The sequence below is a fragment of the Abramis brama genome (genome assembly GCF_963993115.1).
Source record: "Abramis brama genome assembly, chromosome: 11".
NCBI lineage: Eukaryota > Metazoa > Chordata > Actinopteri > Cypriniformes > Leuciscidae > Abramis > Abramis brama.
In genome coordinates this window covers 24611156-24625645 of record NC_139973.1, presented here as the reverse complement: position 1 = coordinate 24625645, position 14490 = coordinate 24611156, and the positions used below count along the sequence as shown (strand labels likewise).

The 14490-nt window shown below is 38.1% G+C and overlaps 1 protein-coding gene across 2 annotated transcripts in view; it reads right to left on the bottom strand.

Moving 5' to 3' along the window:
* The window catches only part of ube2o (ubiquitin-conjugating enzyme E2O), a 98372-nt gene that overhangs the window by 75827 nt on the left and 8055 nt on the right, over positions 1 to 14490 (bottom strand). For both annotated transcript variants that reach the window (XM_084129366.1, XM_084129365.1), the window contains exons 3-9: positions 11244 to 11303; positions 10913 to 11023; positions 10109 to 10206; positions 9857 to 9920; positions 8358 to 8501; positions 8090 to 8199; positions 7384 to 7534 (exon numbers count right to left, since the gene is read on the bottom strand). In XM_084129366.1, the coding sequence (XP_083985492.1) occupies positions 7384 to 7534; positions 8090 to 8199; positions 8358 to 8501; positions 9857 to 9920; positions 10109 to 10206; positions 10913 to 11023; positions 11244 to 11303 (738 nt within the window). The remainder of the gene's footprint in view (positions 1 to 7383; positions 7535 to 8089; positions 8200 to 8357; positions 8502 to 9856; positions 9921 to 10108; positions 10207 to 10912; positions 11024 to 11243; positions 11304 to 14490) is intronic.

Below are 14490 nucleotides of genomic sequence, written 5' to 3'. Positions count from 1 at the left end.
CAGCTTATTTGCATTTAAAGGGGACACACTTAAACAGTGCGTTTTTCTCAGGCCCAAAAAGTGACGATTTAAACATGCTGTAAAAAATGATCTGTTGGGTATTTTGAGCTTAAACTTCACATACACACTCTGGGGACATCAGAGACTTATTTTAAATCTTGTGAAAAGGGGCATAATAGGTCCCCTTTAATTTGTTGGTATGACAATTAGAAATTAGACTGCACACAAATGGAAACTGAACTACAGGTAGCCCTAATACACATTAAATGTAGTCAAGCAATGCTGATGTTGTTAAAATTAACAATTTGAGAACTAGTGTTGGGCGATATGCTCCATTTTCGTCAGCCTGTGAGATCGGCGATACACGATATTATCGTGAGGGGGGCGGGGCTTACTTATTTGATTATTAACTTGCTTATTTACTTGTTAATTTGCTTGTTTTATTAGTTCGTTTTATATATGAGAATTGTTTTCTATTTTGCTAGCAAAGGTGGAGTGTTTATTAATAGGCTAAATCAGGTTATTTCCCGGTATAGTGAGGTAAAAAAGATCCTATAATCATTCTTGTATCTGACTCAAGAGTATTTCAACATGTCAGCGGGAAATTTACGGACACACATTATCCTCTCATGCCGTTACAGATGCAGCATTTTGACTGTACTTCTGCACGAGATGGGAACACGTTTTAATAATTTCTTAGGTCAAGAAAGAGTCGGAGTTTGTGATACATGTCCTCCTACTACCAGTGCTCTCTCTGTCTGTATGCACTTCACATATCGCACTTCAATAAGCCCAAAGAGCGCGGGTTAATGTGTTTTAAATGCCGGGAGAAATCAAAGGCAAAAATCTAAAAGTCGATCGGTTTATACTTAAACTTATGACTTGACTCCGATAAAGGAAAACGGGTTAATGTGTTTACATGACATGCATTGTCAGTTTATTCAGCATAATCAAGTTAATAACGTGCATGTAAACGCGCTCATTCCCTCAAAGTGAAAGCAGAAACGGACTGAGCTTTCACTGCATTAAAGGACAAATCCAGTGAAAAATGAACCTGGGCTTAATTAACACATGGTTACCGAGTCGATCGTTCCCTGCGATGCATTTTCATGAAAATCGAATGTATAGAGTTTTATCTTTAAAAACAGATTAGCTCATAACACTCCTTAAAGGCTCCTTAAAGGCTCATAAAGGGTCCTTACATACAAACCGAAGCATTGAGAACTTTGTAAGTGTACAGACAGTTTAATAAGAAGATACTTTATAAAGACAGTACATTACGCGTTGACATGCAGGATCCATCTTGGAAAACAGTCTCGACTAATCGAGCCACGAACGCCGTCGATAGGATAGCTGGTCGATAGGAATTACGTTTGTGAAATCTAACGTAGCACGGCGTTCGTGGCTCGATTAGTCGAGACTGTTTTCCAAGATGGCTCCTGCATGTCAACGCGTAATGTACTGTCTTTATAAAGTATCTTCTTATTAAACTGTCTGTACACTTACAAAGTTCTCAATGCTTCGGTTTGTATGTAAGGACCCTCATTATGTTACCGTGTTAGTGTGAGGCTATTTTGAGCCTTGTTAGTGGTATTAACTAGCGATTTATTTTTACTTACTCTGTGCCCCATATACTAGTGTTATGAGCTAAAATGTTTTTAAAGATAAAACTCTTTACATTCGATTTTCATGAAAACGCATCGCAGGGAATGATCGACTCGGTTAACCATGTGTTAATTAACCCCAGGTTCATTTTTCACTGGATTTGTCCTTTAACGGCGCGTTCTCTCTGAGACGACGGTGGATATAACGGTATAGCAACTTAATTTACTGGCTTAATATTTCTCTTGTGGACTTACATTATAGACAGTAAAACAATTAGAAGAATATTACTTGTTAAACAAGTGTTTGAAGTTGCTTTTGATTTTCACAGATGGCAGAGTTGTGCTGCGTTCGTGAACTAAAGACTGTTACTAGGCCTATATAATTTTAGTGATATTATTATTATCATTAATATTTTGTAATTGTATTGTTTTTAGTGTTATTAGTGTCATTAAATGTTTTGTTAATGTGCTATGGAAACAAAATACTGACGAACAACGATGCCGTCTTCATCTTGGCTCTGTATAAGAATGATGCGTCTGTTAAAACAAGCACTCTTGACAATTTGTGAATGGATCTCATACGCGCGTCGGTGATGTCGCAAGTGTGGTTATGTGGTGATGTCGTTATGAATTTAGGCAAGGCAAATTAATTGTAGTTCCTAATTAATTTAATAACAATACTAGCTTCATAATAATAATAATAATAATAATAATAATAATAATTTAATACATTAATGGGAAAACGAGCTAATTATCGTATTGATATCGTCAAAGGCATCTGCCAGCAGCGATATCTCTGACTATCGTCGATACACGATACTATCGTCTATCGGCACAACCCTATTGAGAACAAAGTATAATTTGCACGGTTTGATGTGATATGATAAGCGATCGTTAGATTTAATCAGCTCGATTTACTGCAATGCTTTTTTTCCCCTTAGTTGGTCAGAACAAAAGTGGATGTTACTTGTTCAGATTACATTTTCCGGTGAAAATTCTTATGTTGGTCATACTTCCAAAAAGTAGAATCTGTGATTCCGAATGACAGTATCCACACCGGCGCAGTGACTGACAGCAGCTAGGGCTGGGGCGGTTACCGCATCACCGCAATACCGCGGTCACATGATGCCCTCGTCACCGTCATCACCAAAAAAAAAAAAAAAAAAAAGCATTGGCCTGCACATGTGTGCACGTTGTGTCTAATTACATTGATTCTAATGACATGGATTGTGTCTAATGACATTGTGTCTTACATAAGTTTTGTTTAGAAAACCTTGAATCCATCAAAAGATGGAGCACATCCGACCTTTCGCGAGTTGGGGAGCGCAATGTTCCATGACACATAATAACATTCCATTCGTATTGACTATTAGGCCTATATGCAAGAGTACCTACAGACATCCCAAGTCTCCCAGAAGTTCCGCGAGTCTCCCGCATATTAATAGCGGCTCCATGATGCCCGCAAATTAGTTAAAATCTCCCGGAATCTAGAGCGAGCGAGCAAGAGTGCGCATGCAAGACAGAGACTGTGTTCCAAACCGTGTAGCGTGCGCACGGCAGAGAGGGAGAGGGAGCGAGAGAGAGCATCCTGATTGGCCCGTTTCGGTAAGTCAACCAATCAGTTGTCAGTGTGGGTGGGCTTTTATCTCTTCTTCTCTGACTGCGCGCGCACCTCCCCAAGTGGATGAGGCATTTTATGCTTGACGCGCTCGCCGTATACTATTCTTTGAAACGACAGCGGGCGACTCCATCAGGACTCAGCAGTGAGAAGAAGTAATAAGGTACACTCATGAATGTTTATTTTAGAACAACACTTTAGTACACCAAACTACAAAAGAATCGTGTAAGCAGTAAACCTTGAGATTATTAGGCTACCTGTGACTAGGGCTGGGACGGTTACCGCATTACCGCAATACCGCGGTCACGTGACGCCTACCGCGGGTCTGAGCTCGTCACCGTCATCACCGCAAAAAAAAAAAAAATTTTTTTTTAAATAAACACTGGCCTTCACATGTGTCTAATGACATGGATTCATTGATTCTAATAACATGGATTGTGTCTAATAACATTGTGTATTACATGGATTCAAGGTTTTCTAAACAAAACTTATCAAAAGATGGAGCAAATCCGACCTTTCGCAAGTTGTTCCATGACACATAATAACATTCCATTCGTAGGCTATTGACTATAACCCCTTATTTACACTCTGTGGCGCGTTACGGCTGCGACGCGGCTACCGGAGCTGATCGCGCCCACTCTAGTCAATGCTTGTGTTTACAACAGCCACGACGCGGCGCGTTTCAGAAGCGTCTCTCCGCGCCGCGCCGCTAAAGATAGCCAAAGTCTAAAGTCTATTTTCGACGGTAGCCGCGTCGTTAAAAAAAAAAAAAAAGAAGTAAAAGCAGGACCTCAGCTTTTAATTGCACGTGCTTATTTAACACAATTCTCTCACGTGAAGACCGCATTTGTCAACCCTCGCGGAGTCGCGGCAAGTGCACACTCACAGCTCCAGAGAGTAATCTTGACGGCACTTGCAAGAAAATGGATAAGTGCTCCATAATCAAATTCACAAATACTACACCATTTAAACATTAAAAATACATAGGCTACTGAGTTACTAAAACAATATTTGTCAAAGAATACACTTGTATGTTCACAGTTTGAACGTTCTTGTTTCCATTTGTTTAATTTCAAGATCTGAGGTGAATTATCCATTGTTGCTTTTACAGCTACAAAGCTGGAGCACTAAATGATATTCAAAGTCACATTGCATGCTTTTAACATTAAATAAAGCACATAAACACTACCTGAGATTATCATTGCCACACTTTGTTTGTTGTTCCAGCCGCAACGTCGCAGAAAAAAAAAACTGGGGGAGGGTGGAGGGGGGTTGAGGTTTAAAGCGGTTTACCGCAATACCGCGGGAATTTCTTGCTTTTCAACCGCGGTAAGAAAAAATCCATACCGTCCCAGCCCTACCTGTGACATTAGAAACGTAACCTACAACTTAATTAACGTTATCTTACATACAACATTTTCATTTAGTTTTGTGAACATTTTTATAAAACATGGCTATTTATTTGTATTTAAAGGGCTTATGTCTACTATTGTAGGATTATTTTGTTTATTTAAGCAACTAATTTAGACGCAAGAACTGGGTGCGGGTGCTGTGAGATGTACAGATTGGTGGGGGGGGGGGGGGATTTAAAGCGGTTTACCGCTATACCGCGGGAATTTCTTGCTTTTCAACCGCGGTAAGAAAAAATCCATACCGTCCCAGCCCTAACAGCGGCACATTCTCCTCAAAACAAATCCGTGCTGTGTATGGAGTTAATATTGTGCCATAATTAAACAAACAAATCCAGCATTTTGCAAACAAACTCAATCTACTTTGCAAAGGAAAACTCGACTCGCAAACAAACTCGATCTGCTTTGCAAAAGAAAACTCGACTTGCAAACAAACTCGATCTGCTTTGCAAAGGAAAACTTGACTCGCAAACAAACAGAAAGCAGTGTGCAAGTACAAAGGTCAATTTGAGCGAAAATGCAGTGGAGTGAACAAATATATATTGTGTTTTACAAATATAAATAAATGAGCCTAGATAATATTTCACTAATAAATACAAACCATCCTACAAATTGCATGTAACCTTTGAACAAATACCAAATCTAGCATACAAATGCATATCTGTCTGTTATGATTGTGAGACACTTGGCTTTTTATGAGATCTCTCGGCTCGATTTTCTCACAAATGTGTCCAGGCAGATTTTCTCACAAATGCAGTTGAGCAACTTCCTCTTCTAAAACAATAGATGGCACTAAGCTAGGGGATTCATTTAGCGCTTGTCTCCCGGGAGAAGCACTGATTTGAAACTTGCCTTTGCCTACAGCTGAGGAGAACACGAAACGAATCTATTTCTTCCGTTCTCCATAAATTAATGAGAACATTTCATTTAATTGAAATGAGGGTTTCATTTGTCTGTCCAAAATAATAATTTGGGCACTGCATACGTCACAGGCAAGTTAAGAAACAATTGTATATTGTTTGTTTTGTTCATTAATTATTTTATTACATTAACAGTTAAGCTGACTGAATTCCAACTGAATAAATAAATAAGTGGGACCCTCCTTTCAATTAAATGAAATGTTCGCATTAATTTATGGAGAACGAAATAAATAGACTTGTTAAATGTAAAAAAGCAACATATAATGGCATAGCTTTCATCTTATAGATTCCCCTATCCTAGAGAGAGTGAATTGCTACTAAGTGCAAATCTGTCTAGATATGTAATAAACATTTTGCAAAAGAAAACCTCAAAAAGGTTAATTATAGATAAAGTAACACAGAAACACGCCTGTTCACCGGTCATTTTCCTCAGCTGTAGGCAAAGGCAAGTTCCAAATCAGTGCTTCTCCTGGGAGACTATCGCTAAATGAATCCCCTAGCTTAGCGCCATCTACTGTTTTTGAAGAGGAAGTTGCTCAACTGCATTTGTGAGAAAATCTGCCTAGACACATTTGTGAGAAAATCGAGCCGAGAGATCTCATAAAAAGCCAAGTGTCTCACAATCATAACAGACAGATATGCATTTGTATGTAATAGATTTGGTATTTGTTCAAAGGTTACATGCAATTTGTAGGATGGTTTGTATTTATTTGTGAAATATTATCTAGGCTCATTTATTTATATTTGCAAAACACAATGCATGTGTTACTCCACTTCATTTTGGCTCAAATTGACCTTTGTACTTGCACAATGCTTTCTGTTTGTTTGCGAGTAGAGTTTTCCTTTGCAAAGCAGATCGAGTTTGTTTGCAAAATGCTGGATTTGTTTGTTTAATTATGGCACAATATTAACTCCATAGCTGTGCCGTGCCGAGGCACAACGCACGTAAAGTTGATAAATCCACAAATAACTGTAATTGCAGATTTCGAACAGAGATGGCGACAAAGAGGAAAAACTACGGACTGCAGCTTTAATAAACCGGTAAACTTTATCAGTAACATTAGCTCTATCGCTCCGGAGACTGTAAGCTGGATCACTAACAGTTGGTACAGATCCATCCTCAAGTAACAACGAGAGTGAATGAAGATAGCTATGTTCATTCTTACATCCAACAACAAAACACCTCAATTGCTTAGAAGACATTCTTGTCTACAGCTGCTCTGGCATCGAAACAATGGCGGACTGTGTTCAGCTCACTCGTGGCGGGTCTATGCTAATACGGCAGTGTCAGTCAACAGTCATGGGCGGGGCTTGTGCAAAGTACGTCACATTGCCCCGAATCTGAGAAAGGCTTGTTCTGAGACAGTGCTTATGATTTATGGATTTATCTCAGTAAAGCTGCTTTGAAACAATCTGTATTGTAAAAAGCGCTATATAAATAAATGTGACTTGACTATGGGGATTTTAAAAAAAAGCACAGGGTGGATTTTTATCATTATAGGGTGGTTGTGTACACACTGCCAACACACATTTATGTTTAAACGCCATGTAAAAGTGAATTTTGCATAATAGGTGCCCTTTAAGACATATTTACATTAATAACTTGCAAAGATGGGCTTTTTGACCAAAAAGTTTATTTATGAGCAATGGAATACAGCCACTTCTTAAATCACTGTGGTACCGGACTCAGTAGGTACTCTGTACTACCGATACTGTAGAATCAAATTAGTGCAGTGGTACTGATACTTTAGACACCTATACTCAGCAGAACTTCTAACAACAAAGAATCTGCTTTTCAAAAGACATGCCAGAAATGGTTAAATCATCCATACCTTTCGAACAACAGGGTCCTCGGGGTGAGCAGGTGCCCCCTCTGGCCCCTCACAAGTGATCCGTGTGGTTTCACTCTTGGCAGGAAAAACATACAAGGATCTCTCCCCAAGTTGCCTTTGAGTATGATCAAAGTAGCCCAGTCGCTTCACCCTGAACATTAGAGAAAGTCAAGAGAAAATATTTAATTGAAAAACTGTAACATCTGGATTAGTAAGCCTAGAAAAATAACTTGCTAGACAGCAAGTTGTTGCTAAGGTAAATAACACTTTTAAGCACTCAGATGTTTAAGTGCCCCATATAAATACTTTTGTTTCCAGTGTAAAATGGGAAAATGTTACAAAATTTAATTAGCCACCCTGTCGACAATCAGCCCAGACATAGCTGTTAAAGGAATAAACCTGTATAAAAAAGGCCATTTCTGTGGACTATAGGCAAGTGATAAGATTATTTACAACATGGAAATGAAAAAAGTTATATATTGACTGTTAAAAAAACTCATGGGATCTCAAACATATGTTGAGATTTCACTGGTCTTTGTCTCTTTGGATTACTGTCCATCTATCTCTGACAATCTTTCTGGCAGTTTAGTGAATAGGCGTGTGAATAATTTGTTTAAAATTTTAAATCATTCGACAGCCCTAGTTATAAATAATCAAAATGATAAAACTGCAGTGTGGAAAGCTGATTGTAAAGCTGATTGTAAACCTGCAAAGGTTCTCCTGTGTGATGGTTGAAGGCGGTGGAAAGACACTGTCTGACCCCTTTGGAGAGTAACTTTTTGTAATCCATGTCACCTTTAGCTCCACCACTTGAACCTGTAATTATACACAGATTTCTTGTACGAGACATATACAACTAGAAATGTAAATTATTAAAACATGTTGAGACTACAGCAGAAGCCTGATTTGGTTTCGTTATTTCGACATTCCCAATAACAGAACTCGTCTCAGTTGGAGTCAAACTTTTCTCTTACCTCCTCCACAACAACTCTGAACTTGCTTTTCTTACTGAGAACAGGCTTCACACCATACAGCCATTGCACGTTAGCAAAAACCTTTGAGGGCCCAATCAAAACCTGACCCGGATAGAACCCATAGGCATCATCAAAGAACAAACCCTGGAGTAAAAGGCAGAGCAACATTTCACACTGAGACACATTCAACAAGTTGAGTGAGACAGCTGCATAATGCATAAATTAAACATAATGGCCTAGGTTTCACAGACAGGGCTTAGATTAGTCAAGTCAAGTCAAGTCACCTTCATTTATATAGCGCTATAACAATATGAATTGTTTCAAAGCAGCTTTACAGTGATAATAGGAGATTGTTGTCATGATCTTGTCATGATCCTGGCTTTTCCTTTCTTTACTCTGTCTCCCCCTTTTGGACACACACACTCATACACGCATTCATTCATGCCGCTCTTTTACATTCTGATCATTTCCAGCTGAACCCACTTGCTACTCATTGTCTTCTCATTACTTTCTCACCTGCTCTCTCTTTCCCTAATAGGGTTTGCTATTTATTGTTCTGACCTTCCCTTGTCTTGTCGCCAGATTATTTCATGTGTTTGTGCATCTCGTGGTGTGATCGTGTCCTGTCTAAGAGGTATCTACTCGTGTCATTGTCATCTCCACTGAGCTATACTGTGTGCAGAGTTTCCGACTGGTGGCCGCCCCCTGTAGCTGTTCTATCCTGTTCGCTGGAGCGAATCTGTGGGCTCACGCATCTGGGCGAGTACCTCTTACGCACACTTCGTGCAACGGGACTTTAAGTTATCCTTGTGCTTTCTACCCTGAGTCTACGGAAGAAAGTTGTTTTGATTACCCGAAGTCTACAGAAGAACTTGTGTTATCTGATTAAGAAGTGTTCTGTTCTAACCGCTTCATTCTGCCAGCATCTCTTATTAAAGACTGTTGAATGCTTTCTCTGCTTTTGGGTCCTTCTCTACACCTCATCACAATTGTTTTGACTTTACAGCAGCTCTAGGATAAAGTTATTGTCCAGCTAAAGTTAGTTTTGATTGATTGATTCACTTCCTTTGCGAAGATCATTAGTTATTAACTTAGGGGGACATTTATGTAACTTTTATAAACATGCGTTAGAAAAACATTACTGGTGTGCAGTTGAAACAAAACAATGGTACTGACATGACATGTTGGAGCTGTTTTAACTGAAAGCAACTTGCACTGACATATATTAAAATATGTCAGTGCAAGTTGCTTTCAGTTAAAACAGCTCCAACATGCATTTTAGTCTGGGACTAGGCTTAAGCCTTGTCTGTGAAACTGGGGGAAAAGTTTTTTTATAGCACAGTATAACACTGGGGCAGATAAAAATGACTTGACCGGCATATTTCTACTGACACTATAAATACCGTTATATTACCCAGCCCTAATGAATATTATATGACAACAAAAAAGACCACATAATTGATAATGCAGACAAGAACACAAACATTCTTGGCACCTACCACATCACTGACGTGAGGGTAAATATCATAGAGTTTTGCACCATCTTCCTCACTCATAGAACATCTACAGTGAAAAAATAAATTGTATTAAACACAACACTTCAGTACAAATCCTACAAAGTCAGTTTATGTAGCATTCTTTCTTCTCTACTATGGAGTTGCACTTGAACAAGATTGAAGGTTTAACATGTTCAGCATCATACTGCATGACCCACACTGACGTGAAGTAATAAGATATTGTGATTACATTACCGTGCACCGTTGGAAAGCTTCACAACGATTTGGATGCTGAGATCATACACCTTTCCAAGCCAGAAATCATACACAATGTAGTCACCATACATAAATGACTGTAGACAGGTACAAAACACAGATACATAGTTAGTTAACTATCTATTAGTCATCAATTTTAAGATGCTTTATGGAAATTACTATTAATATTAGTTATTGAGTGTCAGTAGTTTTCATTTTTAATCCCTTATGACAATGTTCCCTCCACAAGAATATTTTTTTTCCTCCTCAGCTAACACAATTATTAGCATTCCCTACATTTAGGACATTGTGCAACCTCTCGTTACCAAGATAACAAATTTAATTTAGGCTTTGACATTTTATTTTTTTCATTTCATTTTTTTAATTGACATTTAAAAAAATATTGACACATATGCATAGAAATTAGAGCTAATTTGTAAGGTAAGCATGATTTGATTGGAAAGCATGGAAGCTCAAACATGCATGCTGCAAGAGAACTAAGGAGGTTTGTTCGAGGGCGTGAAGCACGCACAAGCTTCCCTGTTTACCATTTGTACTGTAATGTGCTCTTTTGTATGCATTTATATGTAAATTAAAAGACCATTCAAAATGAAAATGAAACTAAAATACATTTCTATATAGTTAATAATGTAGTGCACATTTACAAACTCCCACTTTTATTTTTATTAACAGAAATATTTCTTCATTGTTAGTTTTTGCCTTTATTATAATTTTCATTAATAATCTCTTAAAACTGAAAACCCATATAGACTACTATATAACTTTGTTTGTTTTTTAACTCACCCAGACGTGCTGCAGGTCTTTGCTATTTACAGGATATAGAACACAGTTGGTTCCTACAAGTTTCACTGCACATTTGGTGTTTATGTTAGTCACAATGCCACACTGTTTATCCTGCAGGATTCAAAGAACAAATTAATAACCACACCTTCAAGTACTGGTACTGTCATCATAAAAAAAACATTTGAAGATGTCTATACTACAATCCTTTCTACATAACAGGACGTTTTAGTAGTTCTAGGCATTCTAGTAAAGTCCAAGCCTCTGAGACACTTTCTCTATTATTCTGTACATTGTTTTGTCTTTAAATACAAGTGATAAAAATACAACTTACATTTGAATTCATTCGCCGGACAAAGTCTCTAGGCACAATAGACCGATCTTCAAGTTTGAGCTACAGAATCAAGAGAATAGGAATTTTTGAGAGAGAGAGAGAGAGAGAGAGAGAGAGAGAGAGAGAGAGAGAGAGATGTGTGTGTGAGCAGTTGATAATAGCAATATCTCAAAGAAGTCCAACAGCTTTAACTTTATTTCCATTTGACTCCTCACTCTCCTCCTAATCAAAACAGAAAATAATTTAACATTTTTATTCACAGCATGACTCTGCAAAAAGAATGCTGACTGCTGTTCCATGACCACTGTGGCCCTGTCCTAAATGGCATACTTTCATGTGCACTTGCAGTCTTATGGTGTAGATTTGAAAATCACGCTTTTCCCCATTATTGTTGAATCACGGAAGCTACACCAGATATGTTTGCCAAGAGATTTATTATTTATTATTTTATACATGTATCAGACAGAGAGAAACAGGCATTTAAGAATAAGGCTACGTGAGAGGTGGTCTTCATTCCAGACTTCTCTGTTCCCCATTTCTCTATCCTCTCACCCCATCATGCCTCTATGTTTCTCCTTGCTCTCACCCCGTCATGCCTCTATGTTTCTCTGAGGTGGTACAGTAAGATTGAGCTTATATACACCACTCTGGGACTTACAACTTCCTTGTAAGGTAGAAAAACATGTTGCTTCTGTTTAAAAATGGAATGTATACCTCATGCTTACACATGGTACAATCCACTTTCCCTCTGTGTATACATTAGTGGTACATTTGCATCAGTTGAAACATTCCTTTCCTTGTAAGGAACATGCCAACTGTACGAATTTAAAGTATCATCATCAGTGGAACATCTCTGCTCAGTGAACGTGTTACATTGCACACATACCTCTAAGCAAAATATATAACTCTCCCAGCTCTCTGCTCAGCACACATGTACAACATACTCTGACTCATAAAATAAATTATGAAATTATTATGAAAATTAATAAAGAAAAATAATACTAAAAAATAACAAACAGTAAATTTTTAGTCTTCAATGGACTTGCATGCTCAAGTTCACAAGACCGTGGGATGTCCCATTTGTCATTTTAGGTTTCAGAAGGGTGCTTGCGAGCGCCCCCTTTGCAGCCAATAGGCAATGCACTCTTTAGCCGGGCTCGCAAGTGCTCGCAAGCTACGCAGCAGACTTCTACCAGACAGTCAAAGCAGCGTCATGTCACGAAAGTGTAGACTCAGAGGAAGATTGCGAGGGCTTAGGTTTCCATTTTGGACAGGGTCTATGCATCAAAAAGAGTTTAGATATATCTGACCTGATGTAAATGCTCATAAACATGCTTTGGGTATTTAAAAATTCAGTCTAGTTTTGGAACATCAGATTCGGATTTACTGAAAAAATTTTAATCTAACGTCTATTCATGAGACACTGAATAGTGTCATATACTATTAGGTCTGAATATCAGTTTAAATTGTTCTTTATAATATCTGCTGATCTGGAAATATTTCATATAATTTGGTTGTCAAAATCATAAAACTATGGTAGAAACAATACAACAAATAACAATCTGACCAAGTGTATATGTAATACATGAACATGAGAAAATCTGTAATTACTGGGTTAAACACTAAATCTGGATCCAGGACAGCTCTATCTGTTAATTGGGGCATCCTTGAGATCCTGTTACTGACCCACTCTAACAAAGGCCAAATTTAACCAAATTCAACTCAAAAAAGCAGATCATACAATTCCAATATCTAAATTTTCATATGGTAAAAAAAATACTTTTGGATTATTGCAGAAAATAATTTCTATAACTAACAAAAGTTTATGATTCTTGCACGTTTTGTTCAACATGATAATCTTCAAAAATGAAGACATGAAACCTAAATACAATTGGCAGAAGTAAAAAGCCAAACACTGGCTATAAACAAACTACACTACGGTTGCATGGCTTCAAAGTCACTAAGCTTTGTTCCAACAACTTTTTCTTCTCTTTTCTGTTAGAACGGTGTCGTGTTAGCGGCCCCTAAGTTAATAACTAATGATCGTTGCGACGGAAGTGAATCAATCAAAACTAACTTTAGCTGGACAATAACTTTATTCTAGAGCTGCTGTAAAGCCAAAACAATCTATGTTACTTTAATTTCCTATTATCACTGTAAAGCTGCTTTGAAACAATCTATATTGTTAAAAGCGCTACATAAATGAAGGTGACTTGACTTGACTGTGGTGCTCACAGCTCACACTTAACATAATTAAGTCTCTAAATTAGTATGAGCTGGAAATTAACAGCATGTCTCAAAACACTGCTGAAACTGCTCAAAATTTCATATCAACTACCCATGTAGGAAAGTTTGAATTTCAGAGGTTTCCCATATCAACCCCTTCCCATGAGACAAAATTAGAATGTAGTATCATTTGCTAAAAATTAATTCCCTGACTTTCCGAATCACCCACCAAAATCCCAGATATGTCTCATTCTTGAAGTAGCCCTAGACAAAAGGCTAGAATTGTCCAATTTATACAGACTAATCTCTTCCATCACCACCTCCTCCCTCTCCTTTATTAAACTTTATTCATCGTGTTTATTGGACAAAAGTGATGCTAGCAAAAAAATTATCCAGGTAAACAGGGTATTGATACTAGCTGATTTAATACATGTTTTTTGTTATGCCCATCAATAACTTCTTTCTGACTATCAATTTTTAATTACTTCTACTCAGTGTCAAAGAAACAGATTGTGCCCATAGACTGTAAAAAAAGATGGACGACGCCCCTTCGCTCTCTTCCATTGATGAGAACTGAAGCCGCCAGTGTCCCGATATGGCGCTGACATATTGGAACTTGAGTCTGCGCAGTAGCGATCTCGGGACCAGACCTGCGCAGTAGTGAGCAGGAAGTAAAGCCGCGAAATCAACGCTCCGCCCTCACTCTCGCAGAATGCACTCAGGAGGAGTGCATTCTCACACTTTTTAAAAAATTGATTGCAGTACGACAAGAGGCTTGTTAAAATAAAGTAAATACAATCTCCTCAGTCCTCAGAAGATCCCGAAAAAAATGTCCGTTGGTGCTTCAGTGACTACTTTGCTCAGAGAACCTGTCAATCACAGCTGTCAATCATGACGTTACACCACCGCATCACGTAACTAACTAAAAACCAACTTATTTTTGAAACAGACACTTGAACTTACATCAGCGTGATAAAAACGACAGCAAATTAAATAAACCACCTTTGGAAAAAAGATATTT